The sequence below is a fragment of the Convolutriloba macropyga genome, chromosome 14 (assembly GCF_964194025.1).
Source record: "Convolutriloba macropyga chromosome 14, txConMacr16.3, whole genome shotgun sequence".
Lineage (NCBI taxonomy): Eukaryota > Metazoa > Xenacoelomorpha > Acoela > Convolutidae > Convolutriloba > Convolutriloba macropyga.
In genome coordinates, this window is record NC_134481.1 from 46463766 (window position 1) to 46490667 (window position 26902).

At 34.5% G+C, this 26902-nt stretch overlaps 2 protein-coding genes across 20 annotated transcripts in view; one reads left to right on the top strand and one right to left on the bottom strand.

Annotated features, from left to right (window-relative positions):
* The window catches only part of LOC142352804 (uncharacterized), a 30921-nt gene extending 11716 nt beyond the window's left edge, over nucleotides 1-19205 (bottom strand). For 2 of the 3 annotated variants that reach the window (XM_075404937.1, XM_075404935.1), the window contains exons 1-2: nucleotides 19073-19205; nucleotides 1553-1667 (exon numbers count right to left, since the gene is read on the bottom strand). In XM_075404937.1, the coding sequence (XP_075261052.1) occupies nucleotides 1553-1635 (83 nt within the window). In that variant the 5' untranslated portion in view covers nucleotides 1636-1667; nucleotides 19073-19205. Of the gene's footprint in view, nucleotides 1-1552; nucleotides 1668-6188; nucleotides 6274-19072 lie in introns of those variants that run through there. The other variant, XM_075404936.1, reaches the window with a different exon arrangement.
* The window catches only part of LOC142352801 (uncharacterized), a 255743-nt gene continuing 247852 nt past the window's right edge, over nucleotides 19012-26902 (top strand). For 15 of the 17 annotated variants that reach the window (XM_075404917.1, XM_075404926.1, XM_075404919.1 and 12 more), the window contains exons 1-5: nucleotides 19012-19265; nucleotides 19511-19572; nucleotides 19963-19998; nucleotides 20243-20332; nucleotides 20563-20733. In XM_075404917.1, the coding sequence (XP_075261032.1) occupies nucleotides 19046-19265; nucleotides 19511-19572; nucleotides 19963-19998; nucleotides 20243-20332; nucleotides 20563-20733 (579 nt within the window). In that variant the 5' untranslated portion in view covers nucleotides 19012-19045. The remainder of the gene's footprint in view (nucleotides 19266-19510; nucleotides 19573-19962; nucleotides 19999-20242; nucleotides 20333-20562; nucleotides 20734-26902) is intronic. The other 2 variants (XM_075404934.1, XM_075404922.1) reach the window with 2 other exon arrangements.

The following is a 26902-nucleotide window of genomic DNA, read 5'->3' on the forward strand; positions in this document are numbered from 1 at the left end:
AGACAAAATAGTTCGAACTAAACATAGAGTTAAACATATGCACACCAATTAACAAAGGAACCACTTGAGTTATTCATCTAATTTTACTTCATTGAACAAATATTAATCTGATTACAACTTAGTTTGAGCCAAATTATGCATTTTGAAACAATTTTTTGGTATAACCCTCGCTTATATTAATTTAAAACAAAACATTCAGAAATTTAACTCAAAGATTATGGTTCTTAATTGTTTCTAGATCATTTTCTTACGATTGTTTTTTTTGTATTTATTCGGAATTATTTTGTCTGGGACCATTTTGTCTGCTTTTATCGGAGTATTTTGTCTGGGACTGTTTGGTCTGGAATATTTTGCAATTTGAAACTATTTTGTCTGTGACTGTTTTGTCCGGACACGGAAAGTCTATTCATGAGTAATCGTTATCTTTCAATATAGGAGCCTGAATTTAAGCTAACTCAGTTGTTCCGACTCCACCTAAGTGGGGGTGGAACTATATGCTCCACCTAGTTTTTTTGCAACATGACAAAGGTAGAGACCACTCTGAAGTGAGAATGGGGTTAGAGTTTTCTTTATACAAACGCTTAGTATTTCTATACTGGTGCTGAAAAATAACCTTTTTCAAAAGTTCAGATTATTTTATCAGACGTGGTTATTTTGATCTCTACTAACTTCAATACCTCCTATAATTTTGAACCAATAGTTTAAGAAATGCACATACAATATTTTATTTTTCCGCTTAGAAAATAGCTCGGTCATGTCACAAAATAATGTCAAACGAAAATCGCTCAATAGTAAATGTTTCATCTCAAATCACGGCATTCATTGACTTTCAAGATTGATTACAGAATTGCAGCTCTTCTAATATTCTAATACAATGTTCTTGAATCATAAGTCAATCTAAAATTTTTTTCGAGACTATAAATTTATATGTGATAATAATTTCTGAAATTTCTAACATTTTACCAGAATTAATAAACATCTGAGCGAAAGTGACAGAAAATGTAAAAAACGATGAAAATGAGTGGAATAATTACGAAAAAATGAAACCTCGATAACTCCTCGGAGCTAACGAAATTCAAAAAAAAACTTTGTAATTCGATGTTCTACGCTTAATCATACAACTCACAACTCTCTATAATTAATATATCGATCGGCTAAAATTAACTTACGTTAATTTTGGGCGATCGATATATTCATTATAGAGAGTTGTGAGCTGTATGATTAACAATCCTGTTAAGCGTAGAACATCGAATTAAAAATATTTTTCTGAATTTCGTTAGTAGAGATGAATATGACCACGTCTGATAAAAATCTGAACCTTTGAAAAAGTTATTCCTCGGCACCAGCAGAGAAATCTTGAGCGTTTTTATAAATAAAACTCTAATCTTATTTTCACTTCAGAGTGATCTCTATTTTTTCATGCTACTAACTATAGCTGAAATAATTTTCAATTTCTGTGGACAACGAATCATAATTATCATTAGACAAATTTAACGTCGTATATTAGGTTGTGACAAAAGTCATATTGATTATTTCATTGATTGTGGACTACTCTGGCGATGTAGTCTTTCCAGTGATCGTCCAATCGGCAGAGTCGGTAAATGACTTGATTGTTGGTAAAATTAAATAATCCATAACTTGAACCCAAAATTTGGGTCAATTGCTGCCTGTACAAAAAAAATGTATTATAAAAGAAGTTTCCAAAAAAGAGTTCTTTCATAATGTTTAGAAAGAACTCTTAATCTTAAAGGTTTTTTGAATGCAAGTAAGTTTTACTGCTATTGGTGATAACAGCAATTTGTATCATGAGACATCGGTGAGCTAATAAAAAAACTATTACCTCCATCAGTATTAATTACAAAAATCAAAGTTCAGCGGACAAAGCATAGAAAAACATGTAAATTTTGTATAAATAATGAATCCAGACGTTAGCACTGATTATTTTGATGCTAAATTAGGCTATTGTTCAAACTTTTACACTGTCAGTTTATAATGATTATAAAATTGATCTTCAATACTAGGCTGGCTACTCTCATTGTGAGCGAGTGTCCCTAATTTTATTTAATAACAAACTAATTTGTAGAATTTCGCAATAAGGGACAAAAAATAACAATTGCCAATTAGTATAATCGTCTCACTGTAAGGCTCTTTTTACATGTGTTGAAATACTCTTTTAATAAAGAAAGACTGAATTGAATTTGGTGATAAAGATCATTTAGAAAATACCCTTATCACCACGGATCCGCAATGAGTTCGGACAAGATCATTGACGAACAACTGATCTTATTGCGGACCAACAAGTTAAAATGGTTCAGGGGAATAGGGGTCTAGTTTCGACGTCAAATGTGCCTCAGATTTCTGTTATCCGTTAATTAGTACGTTTTAAACTTATTCGGATTATTTTCAAGGATGAACTAGACAAGGCTCGAAAGTTCTTCAGCCCAAGGCTGTTTGATTGCAAAAAGTTATAGTATTTATTTACAAAGGGATATAATGACTTTTCTTTGGCCTTAGATCTGATTGCCAATGATATTAAAAACTTCGATGGGTGTGTCGACGGGTGATGCAACAAAGTTCAAATCTAATGCCTAAAGGGGAGATAAACAACGCAGGTGATCAAATGTTTCGTTAAAAATCTGGCATGAGAATCAGTCAAAAGCATGGTCTTTGTCACTTTTTCTGATTAAAAGTAACTGGCTTCATGCTTACGTCGAAGATGAATTGTTCACAAAAACGACGAAGATGAATTGTTCACAAAAACGACAAAGATGAATTGTTCACAAAAACGACAAAGATGAATTGTTCACAAAAACGACAAAGATGAATTGTTCACAAAAACGACAAAGATGAATTGTTCACAAAAACGACAAAGATGAATTGTTCACAAAAACGACGAAGATGAATTGTTCACAAAAACGACAAAGATGAATTGTTCACAAAAACGACGAAGATGAATTGTTCACAAAAACGACGAAGATGAATTGTTCACAAAAACGACGAAGATGAATTGCTCACAAAAACGACGAAGATGAATTGTTCACAAAAACGACGAAGATGAATTGTTCACAAAAACGACGAAGATGAATTGTTCACAAAAACGACGAAGATGAATTGTTCACAAAAACGACGAAGATGAATTGTTCACAAAAACGACGAAGATGAATTGTTCACAAAAACGACGAAGATGAATTGTTCACAAAAACGACGAAGATGAATTGTTCACAAAAACGACGAAGATGAATTGTTCACAAAAACGACGAAGATGAATTGTTCACAAAAACGACGAAGATGAATTGTTCACAAAAACGACGAAGATGAATTGTTCACAAAAACGACGAAGATGAATTGTTCACAAAAACGACGAAGATGAATTGTTCACAAAAACGACGAAGATGAATTGCTCACAAAAACGACGAAGATGAATTGTTCACAAAAACGACGAAGATGAATTGTTCACAAAAACGACGAAGATGAATTGTTCACAAAAACGACGAAGATGAATTGTTCACAAAAACGACGAAGATGAATTGTTCACAAAAACGACGAAGATGAATTGTTCACAAAAACGACGAAGATGAATTGTTCACAAAAACGACGAAGATGAATTGTTCACAAAAACGACGAAGATGAATTGTTCACAAAAACGACGAAGATGAATTGTTCACAAAAACGACGAAGATGAATTGTTCACAAAAACGACGAAGATGAATTGCTCACAAAAACGACGAAGATGAATTGTTCACAAAAACGACGAAGATGAATTGTTCACAAAAACGACGAAGATGAATTGTTCACAAAAACGACGAAGATGAATTGTTCACAAAAACGACGAAGATGAATTGTTCACAAAAACGACGAAGATGAATTGTTCACAAAAACGACAAAGATGAATTGTTCACAAAAACGACGAAGATGAATTGTTCACAAAAACGACGAAGATGAATTGTTCACAAAAACGACGAAGGTGAATTGTTCACAAAAACGACGGAGATGAATTGTTCACAAAAACGACGAAGATGAATTGTTCACAAAAACGACAAAGATGAATTGTTCACAAAAACGACGAAGATGAATTGTTCACAAAAACGACGAAGATGAATTGCTCACAAAAACGACGAAGATAAATTGTTTTTTTTTGAGGAAGTTCAATTCTTAACAAACGAACCGTAGATTGAATAAAACTATGCTGTACGTAAACAATTGTTGGGCTCAGAATTTATAGAACCTTATCAATTGTTACCTTGCAGAAACATTGTGTCCAGACAGCAAAAAAATCAACAATTATTTCTAAGATTGTTTTTAATCAATAATCAAAAATTTAAAGTTATGAGAAGTTTTGAACGGCAAATTCAACAAGTCACAAATTGGACATTGATTCCCAAAATTAGGAGTTTTTGTTATTTTTAATTGTTCCAAAATTTATTGTATTAGCATCAGTTATCACGATTTTAAACACTACTGCAAAATTTGTGTGAGAAATTTGGAAAATTTCCATTGCGCGGCTTCGCGGTATCCTAATCGGAGAATATTGGTAATTTTTGAAAGTATCAATTTGTTAGGCAATCCTTAACATGAAATTCGGAAAATTTGAGGCCTATAATCGAACTCTGTAAAACTCAACAAGTTATACATTATAGTTTTAAACCTATAATGCGGAATTTACGGAGTTTAACAGCATTCGATTGTACGCCAACAGTTTTTCATATTCTTTGTTAATGTCTCATTTATCAAATTGAAATAGTGACGAACAAAACTCTTCATTAATGGCTCTACCAAAACGAACCCTGACTGTTTTCCAAAATTTCCAAAAGAAATTTACATCGTTGTAGGAAAAAATTATTAGGACTGGTGCAGAGATAATCAATTTTGTATCTATTCCAAAAAATGCAAAATTTCTAAATGTTGGGAAAAGAGTTTCTGAATGTTTAGCATCTTTTTTATCAGAATCGAAGCTGCCAGTAGAAATTGTTAATAACTTTAAAAGACGAAATAAATGAACAAATCGTCTAATTTTGGTAAAATTGCTTACAAGTAATAAAATGAAGTCGTCTTTTCAATTTTTCATTTTGGGATGACGGTTTTTTGTCGAAGACAGATACATTCTAAGAAAAGTTGACGTACAAAAATTTATGAGTTATTGCGCTCAATTTATATGATTCTATGCCCGATAAGTATCTAGTGGTGTTCAGACAATCACAGCAGAGGTTTTGGTTGCAGAATGACTTTTTCTGAAAGTATTCTTCAGACGCTTTGTTTTTTGAAAGATTTGACGATCAAAACTATATGGCAAGCGGCTAACTGTAGCAATAGAAGCAAATCACTTGAATAAGGTCGACAAATTAGCATAGTTTTTTGGTTATGTGGCATATGGTCTCCAGTTTTTCGGCTTCAAAATTTGAAAACAAAATTATTCATATTTTCTAACCAAAATAGCAGGATGTGCTATCAAATAATTTGGACAATAGCTTTAGAACTTTAACTTTAAAAACTGTTGGTTGAACATCCGAAATCACAATATAAATCAACCTCCAATTTAATTTATTCAAAAATTTTTGTTGATTAAAATTTTTTAAAAATCCAGTAGATACATTGATAATAAGCACGGAAAAACTATGACTTTTTTGCAACTTATATATAATGGCGTAAAACACTTTCTATGCTTTCAAGCTGGTTGATTGTCCATAGAGGGCCAAAATAAATCAAATTTTTAATATGTTGCAATTTTAATTAAATGGATACCAAACTCATAATTGGTAAAACTGATTGAACTTTTTATCGTTTTTGAAAGTGCATATGAGTAACAAAAGCATTTTTTTTAAATCTGAGATATGGTAATGATCCTAGATATGACATTCGACATTATTTATCTTTTAGCAAGCGTATTAACTCGTACAAACTATTATTGTTCAATTAATAAATCATGTAAGTAAATTTACCTGAATTTCAATTTGCTCTGTATCTTACTAACTCTTTCTAAGATGAGAATGTTCCCTGAAATTTACTCAGCATATAATAGTTTTATCTGGCGTATTTCTACGAAAATTTAAAGTATTAATGAAGTATGCATAAGGATTAGTTTCAGTACCAAAACGCTAATGACGAGACAACTATCCAGTAGGACAGAAAAGTTATCTGGAAGAATTTTTACTTATTCGTCATAAATTGAATCTACTTAGTACGATTCTTACCAGAGGACCAGTTTAGACGCAAAAACAAAAGACGCTCTATTTCTTTAACTTTTCCCAGTTTTGTTTCAACCGATTTTGAACAAACTTATATCAACTTGTACTAAATCTGTTTCAGAACAGCTCGAAGGTAATTAAGTCAAATTAGACAAATTGTTTGGAAAGTATAATTGTTCCAATCAATATTATTTTTACAAATTTAGCTTCGTTTCAGGCCCAGATGTTTTAAAGCTCATTAAGAATTTAAAGCAAAATTTATAGCAAAATTTATAGCAAAATTTATAGCAAAATTTTCCTTGAGGTAATTTAGACAATGTCGCCATTGGGTGAAATTTCCTCTTTTCCTTCTTTGAACATAGGAGCTTGAACACAGATTGAAAGACAATTTGTTCAGTCAATCAACGCTTTTAGCAAACTACAGAGAAAAGAAAGTTGAAACGGTTTATGCTTTAAATATCGAGTCGAAGCCGAAATTTTTGTTCTAAAAGCAAAAGTCACTCGATACTTTGTTCGATGCAGCCGTTTTAAAAAGTTGTTTACAATACAACTATGAGGAGTTTTACTAGATCTTATAAAGATGTGATCTTCACTCTCCGGATTAATTAGTCAGAATAAAAAAATCTGCTTTATTAAATTGAAAAATTATTTCATCTCCCAATAATTTCTCATAAAACGGAAACAAAAAGAATTGAATTTGATTCTTGATCCAATATCTGAATTTCGTTTTTTTTTCTTCTGAAAGCTAAGAAGTATGATGGCTTCAATTTTTGCCTGGTCCGTGTCGTACAAACTTAGTGCAGCTATTCTGTTTTAAGCGCCATTGTACAATTTATGGTGCGAGCCCGAGGTTCAAATTAATAGTCGATAATTATGCTGACAAAGAAAAACTGTTTAGATAAGGCAAGAACGTTAAAATAACAACTTGATTAATTCCACAGCTTTACAGTGGAATGAGTACATTAAGGTTAACAACGTGATCGAAAGCATGATTAACAGATGAACATCTGCAAAATACTTAAAGGAGAGTATGAAAATAAATTTGCTGAAATAAAAGTATGAATAATTCTGGTGAAAACTTATTTATCACATGAACCAGAACATTTTGATATTTTTTATAAATTCAGAAATGACTCTCGTCTATTTGGTGAAAATCTGTCAGATGAAATGCTCTGGAATAAAACTGAACAAATAATAAACAGTATCTCCAAAATAACAACGAAGGAAGCGGATAAGAATTCGAAAAACTTCTCTTGTTCCAAGAGAATTTTTGAAGGATCTCCCCAATTGGTACTGGCTCCTACTTTGCTTCCTGGATCACCTGTTGCTTCTTCGATGACCAGATCAAAGTGATAGACCATTGTCACTACTCATGTGAGTTCCTCGGTCAGGCGCAGAACACATGTAACTTCATGAAGAGTTCCTCGGTCAGACGCAGAATACATGTAAAACATGAAGAGTTGGTGTCTGAATTTAAACTTGTATTTCAATTGAAATAACTTTACCTTAAAAGCCTTAAAGACTCAAGTGCTTTATGCTTACGAAGAACTCAAGCTGAAGCGGTATCAAGTGTTTCGTGATTAAGTCAGATGAAATTATGATTTCTTAGTTCAAATCACGTGACAATCTATTGTAGCATTTGTTGAAAAAGTCATCTGAATTGCTGTCGGGTCAAATTTTTTTTACTGCAACATATCCTGGGCTCCTTGAACGGGTTCAAACGAAGTCGATGTCGTAGTTGCACTTTCCTTTAGCCTCAAAAACATTTGCAAGTTTATTGATGTCCAAAGCAAACGAACGGAATGTAATCGTCCTCGTTGTTTTCGTGATTACTCTTGCGGCAGTCATAGAGGTGAAAATTAAAAAATCTTAATTGTGGAATTATTTGCACATTGTGTTTCTTTTCACGAATGATTTGTAATGATTTGTGATTCCTTTGATGTCACTTCTTGTCCATCCTCGTCCAATGAGTCGTCTGTTATCTTTTATTCCTCCTTGTAGTTGTTTTGTCCTCCTTTTTCTATTTAAAAAAAACTCGACTAGCTGGTCAAAGTTCAATTTTGTTTGTTTCTTGACCTCAACAACTTGCACTGTGTGGTCATTTCCATCAAAAAATTTAGTTATCTTTGCAAGTGGCCGTAGCAATGGTGGCGTATTGTCTTCCATGATGATAACAAGGTCGTTAACGGCATATTGGCACTTATTGTCGTGCCACTTTGATAGCTCCTGAACCGTTGCGGAACAGTCCACATACCACTTTTTCCAGAATTGCCTGAAAATACTTTTGATAACCTTACACTTACCGCTGAATGTCGTGTCATTCTGCTGGTATGGCTCAGACAAAACTGTCAAGGGATGTTCAATAAGAAAATGAGTTGGTGTTTTCGCTAAAGCGTACTCCAATCGGCAAAAAGCAAAAGTTACCCTGCTCTCCTTTGTGTTCCAATTCTTTAAGCCAGTGTGGCTTATTGCAAAACACGGGATCACAGGTTCTGTGGAAAGATTCCCATTTGTGTTTTTGAAATCTTGGCATTGTGTGGAATGCAGGGTTTGCAGTTTTAGATAATACTTTTTACATTTTGGAGTCCTTCGTTAATCCAACCAAATTGACGAAATTCCTTGGATTTGAAATTTGGTGAGCGGTTATTTTGGGAATCAGGATAGGGAATTTCTTGTCAATGTTGTATGTGGAATTAGCTAGTCGTCCACTTATGCGAATAATCTTGTGCTCTCTGTCGTAGAAAGGAGAATGAGAATGTTTGAATAGTTGTTCATTTTTTCCTAACCTTTCTATTTCAACCTAACTTTTGTGAGGTGCGAAATTTTTGCAAAGTTTTTCGATGTGCGAAGAAATTTGGGGTCTTCAAGTTACTCACCTTAGCCCTACCAACCTCGACATTTTCTACCTTAACTTGACCTACCTTACGTACCTCAAGTTAATCAGACATACATACCTTGAAGATACCGTCATTACCAAATTCAACATTGTTATACCTACTTACCTTAACCCTGCTAACCTTATCTAACTTATCTTAAACCTTATCAAACATGCTTTGCTCGTTTTTTTCACCAGCTGTTATTTACTACTTTTTTATCAGACATACATACCTTGTAGTTACCGTCATTACCAAATTCAACATTGTTATACCTACTTACCTTAACCCTGCTAACCTTATCTAACTTATCTTAAACCTTATCAAACATGCTTTGCTCGTTTTTTTCACCAGCTGTTATTTACTACTTTTTTCAACAAGAAAAATATAACCAAATAACTAGAAAACCAATGAAATTAAACCAATCTATAAAGACGGCAACTTAATATCAATCTTGAAATACAGACCGATGAATTTATATGTATTTTCGCGGGAGTAACTACTCTTCCATGATATCTAATGAGCGATGAATCATTTGTTTCATGAATCACTTTTTGAATTTAGACCACAAATGTCAACCACTGCTCAAAAGTCATGCTTCCTAAAAACACTTTCCGTTTAATGACATTTCTGTAATCAATGAGCTTGTTTCCTTCCTCGATTTCCAATTAACTTTTGACAATAACACCCTCTCGTGTAATAAAAAAACTCGCAGAAATTGGGATAGGAGGACAACATCTTCAGCAAATCGCAGTCTACTTAGAACGAAAACTCGATTCAAAATAAACAAAGACAAATAAAAAATTAAGAAGTGTAACCAGTGATGCAACTCAATTTCCTTGTTTATATCAACGATCTACCTAATAACCTTAACGACATCTTAACTTTTGGTATACGTAGATCATTACAAATTCCTTTCAGCAAACTCAACAAAATTTAAAAAACAATTGTCAATTTAAAATTTTCTTACGAACGTTTTCGAACTCTGAGTTCATCGTCAGGTTATAAACAATACAAAATGATAAAATGAAAAACCAGAACATAAAATGCAAATCACTAAAATTGCTCATTCAGGGAAATTAATAACGAATTTTTACATATCTACAGTCGTTTTTACAAAATTTTACATCTGAGTAAATAAACATTTTCAATTTGATGCAGCAGATGCATATCGACAAGTATTTTATTAAAAAACCTACATATATTGCTTTAAACTTACTTTGGTTTCTTTCAATTGTAAAGTTGAAATTTTCGTTTCATAACATGTCTTTCTTTCAAGTTGGAGTTTCATCTCCAAACAAAGCTTTCAATGTCAATTCTCGTGTTCGGTATTCGTCGCACGTGTTGATGGCTGGTTTCAGTGTTCTTACATAGAGCGCTTCTAGTGTCATTAACTTATATTGGTTGCTGCATTGGTCTAATATCTTCCACGGGAAAGCTCTTTTATCACCGTTGCACTCGATTGCATGTACTCCCATCTGTGAGTCCACCTTGTCATGCTCTGCAACCATTGTGGTATTATGTCGGCATGTCTGCCCTACACAGATGGATTTGCATCCATTACAAGTGAGTTCATAAACCACGTGTGATTTGAGATCCTTATCAAAGCTAGACTTTAGGCTAGGTAAACAGCTCTTGAGTTTCCGAGTGGTGAAAATCGTCTGTACAGGATAAATTTTGTTATGCTTCTTTACAAATTCTTTAGAGATGTTGCCTCTGTACTGTAAAGCAAATTGTTGTTTCCCAGTATTTTTGTGTTGTTTTACGGCTACACCCGAAATATATCTATGTCTTTTCTTTGTTCTTTCCTTCGCAGCTGGTGAATTGTATCTTAGACAATATTCCCTACTTAATGCCTAGGATTTTGATTACGTTCCCAAATTTCTTCATTTTTTGTCAATGCTTCATGGAAGGCTTCCCAATTGCTGGTGGCTCGGAAGAAATGTTCAAAAAATTGTCCCCCCCATTTGTACGTTAATTGACATGTCCAGAAATGGCAAACCTTTTTATCATCTGTTGTTTCTAAAGTAAATTGGATATTTGGATGGCGGTTTTTGATCGCATCTAACAGCTCTTTTGTGTCACCTCTAACTGTTCTTACAATTTCGTCGACACATCTTAGAAAAATTTTAGTTTCGGCGAATGGTTAATGTCATTTTCTGATCATTTTCACAGCGGAATGAGCACATCCAAAACTGGTTTCCCATGCTATCATATTCGGTGTTACTGATTTGCTGATATTTTGCGTGGAACCTTCTATTGCAAATTTCACACTCAACACCCCTGGAACGTGCTGTCACATGGTGTCTGCAATTGCGACAAGTGCTAGATTTTGTGCTGGTTTTACATTTAGGTGTCTGTAATTTCACTTGTGGCTCCCCACGAGTTCATCCAAAGTTTTGCCAAAATCACTTCCAAGGACGCACCCATTGCCAACCCGTCTTTCTGACAGTACCAACATTCATTGCATTTGAAATTGACGCTGTTGACGGCTTATTCAAGCAGACGTTTCATTGTTGTTCTAGGTATGTCTGGCTTATCGTCCCTAGCATAAAGCGATCGCCGGGCAACGTTAATGGCTTCCTTTAAAGGAACGTTGATGTATAAAATTTTACATCTAATGATAGAATTTGTTCGTCTTTTTCAAGTTTTAATTGCTCGAGAGTCTTTCGTGCGTCCTTGGTGTTATTTTCAATGTTTGCTCCTTCAATGTTTTGGAAAAAGAGTGTTAGAAACTTGTTAAGTTTATGGTAACAACTTCCCGGGATAGAAAGATTAGGTCTCAGAGGGGTTTTCTTTTTTGTGTACTTTAGACTTTAGCTAATCCATACAACCTTGCCGGTTGTGCTCCAGTGGACCTTAAAATTTCGTAAACCTGAACCGGTGTCTTCCCTCTTTTCCTCATATCCAAATTTCTTCGGTTAGTTCTTTTCCATTTTTCATTGCGATATTATCAGAACTCTTTTCAAGTTTTCTGAACTGTTCGCAATCTAATACTTTTTCCAGTTTTTTCTGCGTACGTGCTCTTTTTTGTAACACAAAATCTACACCCTTAGCAAAATGAACAGCAATCAGGGCGTTGTCACGCAGATATTTTTGCACTTTTGCTAATGCTCTATCTAACGGTGTTCCTCTGACGTTTTTTCACCTGGTACATTGTTCTCGCGCAGATTTCTTAACAAACTGTCTATGTCCGCCAAAAAATGTAATTCTTTAAACTTGTCCCTTATTGGATGCTTCGGACCAAGAATGAGCAAGTCCCTGACAAATCCCGGCAAAATGGTATTATCTAGAACCACTACAGTCTTCTCATTAGATGATCTTAGCGGCTTGTCTCGCCTTTCCGAAAGTTTGGCAAGTTTTCCTGGCAGTATTTGTTCAGAACTAACTACATGGTTGCGAACCCGGTTGGGCAAAACCAAATTCAAAGAGGACAATAGGTTGTTATCTAAAATCTTAAGGAGAACTTTTCGACTAGCAGCTCGCTTTTGATCACATTTATGATGCATGTCAGCTGCTGTGGAAGTTTCCGACCTTAGCAATTTTAGTTGTAAACTATGAACCGCTTAATCCGAAAAAAAACATCTTTTTTCGGAACAAGAAATTTCAAAAAGACCACTATTATATCTGTGCTAAGGCGACATTTAAGAAAATTTTTTCTGCATCTGCTACTTTCATAATTACAAACATTGTTTTCATAGTCCAAGTATGGTTTCCAACTGTCTCTTTTATAGAGATTTTTTCTCAACCAACATCTTGGCAGCTTAAGCATAGCTGAAGTTTTGTGAAAGACCTCCGGTGAACGAACCAAGAGATGCTATCACTTACCACTGAGCATTCGCTTTTTCTTTGCGTCAGTTTGATTTTTGCACAGTATCCTTTTCCCTCTCTCCTTTTTCAGCAGTTTCCGTAGATTAGATTGATTTTTCAACACTAACCCCAGTGATTTAAGCTGGTTTAATGTCGGGGTCCTGATGTAATTGGAAGTATCTGCTGATGATTTTGTGTTCTTTTGCTTCCATCTTGACACCAAATGCTTCGTTGACTGGGTCACTTAAATTTCCGATTCCGATTTTAACGGCCGTTTTAAAATGTCTTTTGCACCATACCTTTGACAGTAAACTATCACCGTGATTCTCTCGAATGAAGTTGTAAAATGGCAACCAACTCCTCTACATCACACGGCCTGTTGTCGTTTGTTCGTTTGTGAGGGTTGATGGAGTTAATAAAGGTGTCGAGCCAAATCACGAAATCACTGCTGTCTTTCAGGTGACCCTTGTCCCAGGCGTTTATTATGTTCTTTTCGGCGTTTATGGACTTCGGGTTGAACGAATGGGTTGAATGGCCGTCACGGTCGGGAGTAACAGTTTTGGATGTTTGCTGTTTTTAGGCTTTAATGCATGGAAAAGCGAACTTGCCACCAGAATATGCACCATTCTTAAGTCTGTAAGTGTTCTATGTTGATCTAGCTAAAAGGACATAGAAAACTCAATTTGCCTCTTCCTGGGCTTCGGCTTGTTGAATTGACAGATTTTATTAAGATTTAAAAAAAGATTGTCAATTTAAAACTTCTTACGAACGTTTTCCAACTCTGAGTTCATTGTCAGGTTATAAAAAAAGGCAAAGAGCTAAAATGAAAAGCCAGAACATAAAATGCAAATCACTAAAATCAATCATTCAAGGAAATTTAAAACGAATTTTTACATATCTAGAGTCGTTTCTACAAATTTCTACATCTGAGTAAATATAGATTTTTGAATTGATGTAGCAGATGCATATCGACATGTTTTTCATTGAAAAACCTAGATATATTGCTTTAAACTTACTTTGGTTTTGTTCAATTGTAAAGTTGAAACTTTCGTTTCATAACGCGTCTTTCTTTAAGTTGGATTTTCATCTCCAAAATAAGCTTTCATCTCGAATAACCTTTCTCAACAAACTTACAAGTAGATTTAAATGCTCCCCACAAAGGGTTTTTGAAATTGGTATTAGATTGCATGGTAACAAATAACAAATAATCGGCTTTAAAAAGAGCACACAACTCTGCCTCAATGATATACAAACCATAAATGCAACGACACAGAAAGCTCTTAGAATTTTTGTTTGTATGAGTCTTAGTAGGTCTTGTCACGCAGCTCCCAATTATTCAAAATCATTAGAAAACATTCAAGTTCATTAGACCAAGATCACAGGATATCAAGAGTTAGTGATATCTTCTGGCGCTACTTTCTACTGAGATATGACGAATTATGCAGAAACTGTAATCTTCCAGAAAAAAAGCAGATATAGCTCATTTGTAAACTTATTATGTGGATTCTAACACCCCTGTACTGAATTCGAATCTACTACTACTACAACCAAAACATGCTGACTACGTTATTAGTAATAGCGAGCAAAAAAGATGCACGTAAAATTATGTAAGAAAGGCGCTGAATCCGCTGAATTTAAAATTTTCACAAGTATTGAAATTATGAAAGAAAAGCGCTAAATCCGCTGAATTAAAATTTTCACAAGTGCTAAAATTCTGTAAGAAAGGCGCTGAATCCGCTGAGTTAAAAATTTTCACAAGTGATGAAATTATGTAAGAAAGGTGCTGAATTTAATGCTGATTTTATGCAAGAGATGCGCTGAATTGTGTTTAAAAATTTTATTTCATCGAATTCAGCACCTTTTTATCGATTTTCAGCGCAATCAGCACAAACCTTACATAATTTCAGCTTATTCAGCGGATTTCTTACAAAAATATTCGCTTACAGCTGCTGACCCATTCGACCCGGGGGGTTTGAGAGCGATTTGTTCGACAATAATTAGTTATTTTTTTTAGCTATAAATGAGTTATGAGATAAAACACGCTTACCCTGGTCAGGCTTCGGCGTATTATGAAGTTGCTAGTTCATCAAGTGACGAAAGTGCCGACATCGCGAAAGATGTTTTTGAGTCGTTTCTAGAGTCGTTTCTACAAAATTCTTCATCTGAGTAAATATAGATTTTTGAATTGATGTAGCAGATGCATATCGACATGTTTTTCATTGAAAGACCTAGATATATTGCTTTAAACTTACTTTGGTTTTGTTCAATTGTAAAGTTGAAATTTTCGTTTCATAACGCGTCTTTCTTTAAGTTGGATTTTCATCTCCAAACTAAGCTTTCATCCGGAAAAACCTTTCTCAACAATTTTACAAGTAGATTTAAATGCTCCCCACAAATGGTTTTTGAAATTGTTATGAGATCGCATGGTAACAAATAACAAATAATCGGCTTTAAAAAGAGCACAAAACTCTGCCTCAATGATATACAAACCATAAATGCAACGACACAGAAAGCTCTTAGAGTTTTTGTTTGTATGAGTCATAGTAGGTCTTGTCACGCAGCTCCCAATTATTCAAAATCATTAGCAAACATTCAAGTTCATTAGACCAAGATCACAGGAAATCAAGAGTTAGTGATCTCTTCTGGCGCTACTTTCTACTGAGATATGACGAATTATGCAGAAACTGTAATCTTCCAGAAAAAAAGCAGATATAGCTCATTTGTAAACTTATTATGTGGATTCTAACACCCCTGTACTGAATTCGAATCTACTACTACTACAACCAAAACATGCTGACTACGTTATTAGTAATAGTGAGCAAAAAAGATGCACGTAAAATTATGTAAGAAAGGCGCTGAATCCGCTGAATTTAAAATTTTCACAAGTATTGAAATTATGCAAGAAAAGCGCTAAATCCGCTGAATTAAAATTTTCACAAGTGCTAAAATTCTGTAAGAAAGGCGCTGAATCCGCTGAGTTTAAAATTTTCACAAGTGATGAAATTATGTAAGAAAGGTGCTGAATTTAATGCTGATTTTATGCAAGAGATGCGCTGAATTGTGCTTAAATATTTTATTTCATCGGATTCAGCACCTTTTTATCGATTTTCAGCGCAATCAGCACAAACCTTACATAATTTCAGCTTATTCAGCGGATTTCTTACAAAAATATACGCTTACAGCTGCTGACCCCTCGATCCGGGGGCTTTGAGAGAAAGGTGCTGAATTTAATGTAAGAAAGGTGCTGAATTTAATGCTGATTTTATGCAAGAGATGCGCTGAATTGTGTTTAAAAATTTTATTTCATCGAATTCAGCACCTTTTTATCGATTTTCAGCGCAATCAGCACAAACCTTACATAATTTCAGCTTATTCAGCGGATTTCTTACAAAAATATCCGCTTACAGCTGCTGACCCCTCGACCCGGGGGGTTTGAGAGCGATTTGTTCGACAATAATTAGTTATTTTTTTTAGCTATAAATGAGTTATGAGATAAAACACGCTTACCCTGGTAAGGCTTCGGCGTATTATGAAGTTGCTAGTTCATCAAGTGACGAAAGTGCCGACATCGCGAAAGATGTTTTTGAGTCGTTTTTAGAGTCGTTTCTACAAAATTCTACATCTGAGTAAATATAGATTTTTGAATTGATGTAGCAGATGCATATCGACATGTTTTTCATTGAAAAACCTAGATATATTGCTTTAAGCTTACTTTGGTTTTGTTCAATTGTAAAGTTGAAATTTTCGTTTCATAACGCGTCTTTCTTTAAGTTGGATTTTCATCTCCAAACTAAGCTTTCATCCCGAAAAACCTTTCTCAACAAATTTACAAGTAGATTTAAATGCTCCCCACAAATGGCTTTTGAAATTGGTATGAGATCGCATGGTAACAAATAACAAATATTCGGCTTTAAAAAGAGCATACAACTCTGCCTCAATGATATACAAACCATAAATGCAACGACACAGAAAGCTCTTAGAATTTTTGTTTGTATGAGTCTTAGTAGGTCTTGTCACGCAGCTCCCAATTATTCAAAATCATTAGCAAACATTCAAGTTCATTAGACCAAGATCACAGGAAATAAAGAGTTAGTGATATCTTCTGGCGTTACTTTCTACTGAGATATGACGAATTATGCATGAACTGTAATCTTCCAGAAAAAAGCAGATATAGCTCATTTGTAAACTTATTATGTGGATTCTAACACCCCTGTACTGAATTTGAATCTACTACTACTACTACAACCAAAACATGCTGACTACGTTATTAGCAATAGTGAGCAAAAAAGATGCACGTAAAATTATGTAAGAAAGGCGCTGAATTCGCAGATTTTAAAATTTTCACAAGTGCTGAAATTATGCAAGAAAAGCGCTAAATCCGCTGAATTCAAAATTTTCACAAGTGCTAAAATTCTGTAAGAAAGGCGCTGAATCCGCTGAATTTAAAATTTTCACAAGTGATGATATTATGTAAGAAAGGTGCTGAATTTAATGCTGATTTTATGCAAGAGATGCGCTGAATTGTGCTTAAATATTTTATTTCATCGGATTCAGCACCTTTTTATCGATTTTCAGCGCAATCAGCACAAACCTTACATAATTTCAGCTTATTCAGCGGATTTCTTACAGAAATATCCGCATACAGCTGCTGACCCCTCGACCCGGGGGCTTTGAGAGAAAGGTGCTGAATTTAATGTAAGAAAGGTGCTGAATTTAATGCTGATTTTATGCAAGAGATGCGCTGAATTGTGTTTAAAAATTTTATTTCATCGAATTCAGCACCTTTTTTATCGATTTTCAGCGCAATCAGCACAAACCTTACATAATTTCAGCTTATTCAGCGGATTTCTTACAAAAATATCCGCTTACAGCTGCTGACCCCTCGAACCGGGGGGTTTGAGAGCGATTTGTTCGACAATAATTAGTTATTTTTTTTTAGCTATAAATGAGTTATGAGATAAAACACGCTTACCCTGGTCAGGCTTCGGCTTATTATGAAGTTGCTAGTTCATCAAGTGACGAAAGTGCCGACATCGCGAAAGATGTTTTTGAGTCGTTTCTAGAGTCGTTTCTACAAAATTCTACATCTGAGTAAATAAACATTTTTGAAATGATGTAGCAGATGCATATCGATATGTTTTTCATCAAAAAACCTACATATATTGCTTTAAACTTACTTTGCTTTTGTTCAATTGTTAAGTTGAAATTTTCGTTTCATAACGCGTCTTTCTTTAAGTTGGATTTTCATCTCCAAACTAAGCTTTCATCCCGAAAAACCTTTCTCAACAAATTTACAAGTAGATTTAAATGCTCCCCACAAATGGTTTTTGAAATTGGTATGAGATCGCATTGTAACAAATAACAAATAATCGGCTTTAAAAAGAGCACACAACTCTGCCTCAATGATATACAAATCATAAATGCAACGACACAGAAAGCTCTTAGAATTTTTGTTTGTATGAGTCTTAATAGGTCTTGTCACGCAGCTCCCAATTATTCAATATCATTAGCAAACATTCAAGTTCATTAGACCAAGATCACAGGAAATCAAGAGTTAGTGATCTCTTCTGGCGCTACTTTCTACTGAGATATGACGAATTATGCAGAAACTGTAATCTTCCAGAAAAAAAGCAGATATAGCTCATTTGTAAACTTATTATGTGGATTCTAACACCCCTGTACTGAATTCGAATCTACTACTACTACAACCAAAACATGCTGACTACGTTATTAGTAATAGTGAGCAAAAAAGATGCACGTAAAATTATGTAAGAAAGGCGCTGAATCCGCTGAATTTAAAATTTTCACAAGTATTGAAATTATGCAAGAAAAGCGCTAAATCCGCTGAATTAAAATTTTCACAAGTGCTAAAATTCTGTAAGAAAGGCGCTGAATCCGCTGAGTTTAAAATTTTCACAAGTGATGAAATTATGTAAGAAAGGTGCTGAATTTAATGCTGATTTTATGCAAGAGATGCGCTGAATTGTGCTTAAATATTTTATTTCATCGGATTCAGCACCTTTTTATCGATTTTCAGCGCAATCAGCACAAACCTTACATAATTTCAGCTTATTCAGCGTGTTTCTTACAAAAATATCCGCTTACAGCTGCTGACCCCTCGACCCGGGGGGTTTGAGAGCGATTTGTTCGACAATAATTAGTTATTTTTTTTAGTTATAAATGAGTTATGAGATAAAACACGCTTACCCTGGTCACGCTTCGGCGTATTATGAAGTTGCTAGTTCATCAAGTGACGAAAGTGCCGACATCGCGAAAGATGTTCTTGAAATTCTTGTGTCAAGAGAAAGGGTTGAGGAGGAGATAAATCCTTCTGGAAATCCTGTACATGTTTCATTGTCTAATTTGGATCAAGGTGACAGAGCTGTCTTGAGAATATCAGGTAATAACAATTTAGTTTGTCTGAGCAAATAAGATTGTTTATGCATGAATTGTTTACTTCGTAGCGCAAGCTTATCGTTCTTGAGTGGCATTGATTCATGGCTAAATATGTTTGCGTTTAACACGGTTTACAATGCGTTAAGCTATATACATTCTTCCTTTCGAAGTTCAGTATCTTTTATTGGTAAGAATGCTACCTGTTAACTCTATACTGATGCCGGTCACTTAGGGGTGTTTTGTTTTCAGACGAAAGAGATCGAGTACAGAAAAAAGCTTTCACAAAATGGCTCAACCAACATTTGTGCAAGGTAACTTGTCTTCTCATTTTTTCAATAATTTTTTAATTGCTCTCAACTCTAATTTTATGAGCGCTGGGTCCTGATGGTACTTTTTACACGGTGCTTTATCTGACCATTTGGGTGCCTTCGATTTTTGAGCTTCAGTTTTTGCTTGATCTAAATTGATCTATTTCACGCTGAACTCAATTCCTTGTGTTTATTAGAGTTTTGAGTTTGCTGAAATTTAAATAAGAATTAAATTAAAAAACTTAAAAAAGTAAGTCATCTCAACACTCTACTTTTGGGGACCCACGACCCCCTCCCCCTTCATTGTTTGAGAGCAATGCATCAGTAGGCGGTGTTTAACATGTTGCAAAAATTTTCATACTTCGGGTTGATGGAACGTGGCAATTTCTTTAGCCTTACGCGTTCTTCTCGCGCGATATGTCATTCAAGGTAAGTGGGATAACAGCATGCTGTCTGGCCGTCCCTTGTCTTGGCTTCGATTGCCAAGTGTTTTATGGTAGCTGTAATTATTAGAGCGTTTCATTAGTTGTTAGGTGTTCATAATCAGTTTTAGAGACTAAGGGGGGCACTGGGCTGTAATTCAAGCGGATATGAGTTGTGTCTTTGCACGAATGTCATAACCAAGAGCTGTTGCAATTGTGATACTTAAGTGACATAATCGTATATATTTTAGGTGAACTGTCAGATCGAAGACCTCTACACAGATCTTCGAGATGGACATGTTCTAATTTCGCTCCTGGAAATACTCTCACAGCAAAATATTGTTAGTAGACACATAAATCTTGGTTTCAGTATACTGTATAACAGGTTTTAATCGGAATTGCATTGACTAAATTTTGGATACGACAGTTGTTATAAATTAAACGCCATTATAAAGCTATGTAAAATTCAAATAAGTGTTATTCAATCTTCGGAAAATCAACCTAAGAGGCTTGTAATATTGAATCATTTTACATTAACCATAACCTAGATTGTGAAATGTTTTGGCTTCAGCCGAGAGAAACCGGAAGGATGCGGTTCCACAGACTTGCCAACGTACAGCATGCTCTGGACTTTTTGAGGCGGAAGAGAGTGAGGCTAGTTAATGTCCGCAAAGAAGAAATTGTAGACGGAAACCCAAAGTTGACATTGGGCCTCGTTTGGACCATTATTTTACACTATCATGTGAGTTATTAATTGCTCTTGAACGAAGTTCATAGCAATTTTTGTAAACGTGTGTGTCTTTTTTTATGCAAAATTTTTGCTTGACAATTTTCACTTTTCGAGTGACTTTTACGCCCTTGACTTTTTGCGTTTCGCGTGATCTAAAATTCTCTCTCAATCACAATTTCAAGCAGCTGAACTCAATTGGCGGCAATTTAATACTCAAAGTCAAATGAAAAGTGCAGGGAAGTTTTCTCCTTATTACAAATTCATTGAGGCAAATCAAATAGTTATTAAGGCATATCACAACTGATGACTTGTAACCCCCGATTTATTACAGCTTCAAGTTTGAGGTATATCACTAGCTATGACTAGCAAATCCCAATTTATTATAGCTTTGCGGTGATCTTGATTTTTACAATTTAAAGAATGTGAATTGTACTGGGGCGCCACCTTTTTTCGACTCGAAGAGGACTATTGGAGGAGTGACTTTTTTATATAGTTATTTTGCGGAGGGAAATTGATGCAGGAATCGAAACTCGTAAAAATGTGGTTGCTTAAAATTTAATAGTATATTAGTAATAATAATAATTTATTATAGCTTTGCGGTGAGCTTGATTTTTACAATTTAAAGAATGTGAGTTGTTCTGGGGCGCTGCTTTTGTTTCGACTCGAAAAGGACTATTGGAGGAGTGACTTTTTTATACAGATATTTTGCGGAGGGAAGTTGACGCAGGAAGCGAAACTCGTAAAAATGTGGTTGCTTAAAATTTGATAGTATATAAGTAATAATAATGTCGTAGCATTTTGATTTTTTTTGTGTAGTTAAAAAATGTACTCACGACAATTTGGCGGTTTTTGTATTTATTCCTGTTTTTTGAGAAATATTATATATTATATTTTTGAAAAATAGTAAGCAATGGAATTTTATTATTTTTTTTTGGTTTTCGTTTGAATTTATTGCTAATTAACTTAGGATTGTGTTTTCTGTTTTTCCTGTAGTTACCTGTGATTTCAACGGCTATTTCCTTTGGTCAAATATGAATCTTAGAGTTGTTTCTTGAAGTATTCTGCCATTTTTAAGATCTGTATATACACCTATCCTGATTTTTAAGTCAAATTTGAGCGGAGTTTTTGTGATGCCGCAACAGAACGCGGAGCCGAAAGCGAGTGTTTTTAGTAATTCAAATTGTTTCACTCTATTTTGTTAATTTTGCTGTGAAAACGTTGTTTGAACAAAAGTGTTTTGATAGTTTTTTAATAATCTGAAAGCCGAGCTCTAATTTTAAAAAAATCTGATAGCCAAGCTCTAATTATAGTTTGTAGCAATTATATTAGTCTTGTCGTTCTTATGCGATTTGTCGCTTGACTGAATTTTTGTCTTAGCAATTTGACTTTTCGTCCTCAAAAGCGGGGTAAACAGGTAGCCCAGCGGGCATTAATTGCTCTTAGAGCCTTTCAGCTCACTAGTCATCAAGTATGCGATTCACATAATCGTTTTAGAGACTTATACTTATGGTGTGAAGGGCGGTTCTTAGAGATTGAAGACCCACCCGCACTTGCCGCCACCCCCGCTGTTACACCCACTCCCCATCAGTCCCCCGGTGCAACCCCCCCCCCCCCCCCGTGGCTAGCTACTGACGAAGCCAACCCCTCGCCGGTCGTTTGAGAGCAATTAGCCCGACGTTAGTCGGTTATGTTTCTCAAGCTTTCGATGTTTTTTGTAAATGATTTTCCGAATTCATTGGTAGTTCTTTCTGACTCTACTTTATTCTAGTTACTACAAGTTCCTTTCCTGTTTTTTGTTGTCTGAAGTTTATTTTTTGTAACTGACTTACCTTGCTCTAAGTGACTTTAAACACCGATGTCAAGGTCACTCAAAACTTCTTAAATAGCAATAAAAACTGTTACTAAAACGAATCACAACTGAAATTTAATAGGCACTGATTTCAAATAAATAATTATAAAAGTTTATTTTAAAAGACTTCTAATTTAAAAAAAATAGTGGATTTTATTTATCGCTTCGTGGTTCCATCAACTCAATAATATATCTGGTTCTGTATATTGTCTGCAGCCCGCAACTCTTTCGCAACTGTTTGGGCAATACTCCGGATAGTTTTCAATTTTTGTACTTTTGGCAGAAAGTTTGCTACCAATTTAATTCATTAGTTTTGTTAAAATCTGACTTAACCTTGTCTCTTTGTTCCCACAATTTTAAAGTCATATGCAGTAGGTCGTTTCAAAAAATTTGGTTCTACATAGTAAGAAAAATTTTAATATTTTTTCATGAGTTGTTTAAAAATCAAGATCTTTGAGTTTGTTTAAGCTATCTGCCTCTATTCCTGATAATGGCAGCGGGTTGTTCTTTTAAAGATTGGCTTCAAAGTTTTATACGTCGCTCAAAGAATGAATCACTTGTTTGAAACTGCGCGCTGCAATTAGATATCTGACACATACTTTGTGATCAATGGTTTATTTTTAGAACCATACCAATTTTATGTAGAATCAATCATCAATAATATTAAATTCAAATTTTCTGGACGATAATCTGAACAGTTTTCTGCCGCTAAAATTTGCATATAATGGTATACACTGTACGAGCATTGTATGAGATTAATGGTGAACGTTTTCATGCTTGACTCAATTAAGATGTTTGTTCTTACTTTTCTAATTCTATGCTAGACCTGAATTCAGTCTTTGCTTTTAAATCCTGATTGTTTTCGCGTGTTCACAAAGCCATTTGGGAAAATTTGAAGCTTTTCTTGTAATGTTTGCTAGGAATTAATCATTATTGGACGCGAGCCATGCATTGTTTGTTGTATCAAATATCGAGTTTAATTCCTTTCAAAAGAGCGCTTTCTATTTATGGATAAGCTTATTGATTGTTTGTTGCATATTTTCATGCTGTTTTTTGTTTAATTCTTTTGGTGCATTTCTGTGTGCAAAGTTTTTCAACTGTTGCTTACACATGTCACTGTCATAGGATAAAAAAGGAAGCATCAATGTTTGCGGTCAAACGAACGTATTTGTGCAGCCAACTTGAAAAGTTAACTTAATTTCTAATCGATTTTAGTTTAGCTTGAATTACATGCTGTTACTGATGCGAAATGCATGTGTTTATAGTCTAATTAGATCTGCAACCGAGTTAGATATCAGATATGAATTGAGTTTAAAGTTTACAGTTGAGAGTTGAACGAAAAGAATGAAAATCAAGTCGTAGGTTTGCTTTTAAAATTGTCTTTTTGAACATTCCTGAACTTGAACTTGATCTGAGTGCTAGACTGGTATTTTCAGACTTGTAACATTGTCAGCTCGGTTAACTAAAAGCCAAGAATTGCAATAGATTTCTCTCAAAAATTCATCAATAAGATATAATTGGATTATTGAGCAAAATTACTAAAATAAAACAAGTCACAAATAAATCAAGAAATAAATCTGTCAGTTGTTTTTTTTAAGGACCGATCTACTTTTTGGCCAAATCCTACATGTAATCAGTGTTTATTCGAGCCTCATTTTTTTTGAAGTCAACTTTGATCAGTTGACATTTTTGGCATAAATGAGTGTGATAGGATTAAACAGCTCTCCTAAAATCATTCCATGAAGAGACTGTTTTCTGGCAGAAAGAGTAACCCACGAAATTTTTAATTGCTCTCAAACAACGTTTGTAGCAGTTAAATTAGGCCTGTGGTGTTCTTTATACGATTTTTTCCTTAACAGGGATTTTCCCCCTGGGGTTGTAATTCATCTAAAAAATTTTGACCCTCCCCCCAACAATCACGCCCTCCATCTCCTGCACCTGGCGATTTGGACCCTCCTCTCCTCCAGCCAGCCCAACCCCCACCATCCTTTGAGCAACTTTCGCTTGAACCTCGCCTCACTTCGCTCCCCCTCTAAAATGCTAAGTCCCGGTTGCTACTACCGAAGCCAACCACTCACTGGTCGTTTGAGAGCACTTCGCCCGACGTTAGTCGGCTTTGTTCTTTATTTTCCAGCTCTGACCTTTCCACGCTTTATTTTTTTTTGAAAAAGAAATTTTTTCCAATTTATCATGTGAAAAAGGTGTTTATCAAACAAAGGTATATATTTATCAAATATTAAGAAGCGTTCATTCGTCAGATTGGATATTGCGTGCAAAATGTGATGTTGCGAAGATTGAACTATGGGCAGGCTTAATCTACTTCAAAAAGTTTCAGTCGTAATAAATTCCTGCTCTTTACCTCTTTTGACGCTCCGAAAACTTGATGTATCTTTTTAAAGGTAACTGCTTTAAGGCTAGCAAACTTTTTTCCATAGACTGCTGACGATCATTGCTAGTTTTGAAAGCAAATGTTTCGAAGCTGTTATTTTCGTTTGATTTTGAACTGCCTCAGTTTTTTTCTTTCAAGGCTTTGAAGAACGACTAAAAAGATATTGCGGACAAGAATAACAAAAATACGTTTATTTATTTGAGTCACGCAAAATACGTATAACTCATTTACATTTCAAAAAGCTAATTTCTTCCCAAGTATTCCAATCAGGTATCAATGTTCAAACTCTTGTATAGGAGAATGGCAAAGGTTTTTCTGAGAAAAAGAATGCTGCGATTGTTCTAACATAATTGTATTAACAACAATAAAAATAATTTCGTAAGGTTTCAATTACAACAAATGGTATCAGTAAGATTGCAATAACAATTATTGTTCCGACGCCCACTTTAGTGGGGAGGGAGGAACTATATACTCAACTGGGTTTTTTTTTGTTCATTCAATTTTGGCCGATCGATATATTCATCGTAGAGAATTGTCAGTGGTATCCTAAAAAGCTTGTCCAGCGTAGAATACGGAATTAAAAAGATTTTTTCGATTTTCGTTTTTTACAGGGAGTTATCGGGGTTTAAAGTTTTGTGAAGATTCGACTGTTTTTGTTCACATTTTCAGTAATTTTTGCTGAAATTTGGCACAATTTCGCTAATATAATTCAAAATAAGTTAAAATTTTTAACGGCAGATTGTTGTTGTTACCCTTAGAGATAGAAGAGCGTTGCTGAATTGTTTGATTGAAGATTTTTCGGCTAAAATTTTTGATAATATTTTCAAAATTCAAAATTTTTTCATCAAAATGGCACAAAATGTGCTTTTTTGGTCCACTTTGTTACAGTTTGCCAGACTTAGTGACCTAAAAACCTTAACACAGACTCCTTAATCTCAAAAAGAGTTGAGATTAGGCTACGTATGACAGTCTTTTGGAATTGAAACTTTGCCGTTTTTTGCAGATTTAACTCGATAATTATACAAAATGCATCGTTTTTTTTAATATTTGAGGAACTCCACTCAACAATTGGTCGTATTCGCAAACACTTGGTCGGTCTGCTGGGCGCGCGATAAAATAAGGGAGAGGTTCGATAATATCATGGATTCTTAGAATCAGAGACTTTTTGGTTTTTATTTTGATGCTGCCTTTTTTCAAAGTGTTTTGCTTGTTTTTTTAATGTTAAATTACTGACAATATTTTTTAATCACGGCTCCGTTATTGACAGCTACAATTTACGTAAATTTGAGGCTGAATGTAGATACTGTTTGTTTTCAGAGAACCAAAGATTTTTTATGGCTTTGAGGAAGAGTTTTAGTAAAATTTAACTGAATTCTTGTCTTTTGCCTTCAATTGTTTTTCTTTTGGCAGTGTAATTTTTAAGTTTAACGACTGAATGATCTAAATTTCCTACTCAAGAGGTGCCGGTGAACCTTTTCTATTAATTCGGTTGTTACCTATTGTCTCTTACGTTATTGAATGTATCTGTTTTAAGGAAATTTCTGTGATTTTTTGAACTTGTCATTTTTTTGTATTATTTTAGTCAACATTTTGCTTGTTCTAAGGAAGTAGAGGCCATCCTTTCCTCCTTATAGAAGAACAACTAATTTTGTGGCCGATTGTTTGAATAGAAGGTTTTCTTGGTTTTGGTACTACGAGTTTTCATTCAAAATTTTCTGATTTTTGTGCATAATTGCCCATTTTTGCTGTTTTTGTTTCTTTCGTAAATTGTCACATTATTTAACAATCTAACTGATAAAAGCTTTGCAACATTTGAAACTGAACATAATTTTTGTTTTCATAACATATGGATTGAAGGGCTGCGACACCGTTCTCTTGCAGAAATTGGTAGAGTTTTTAATTTTGCCCTTTATTTGTTGTTAATTTTTGTTGTCATATGCCAA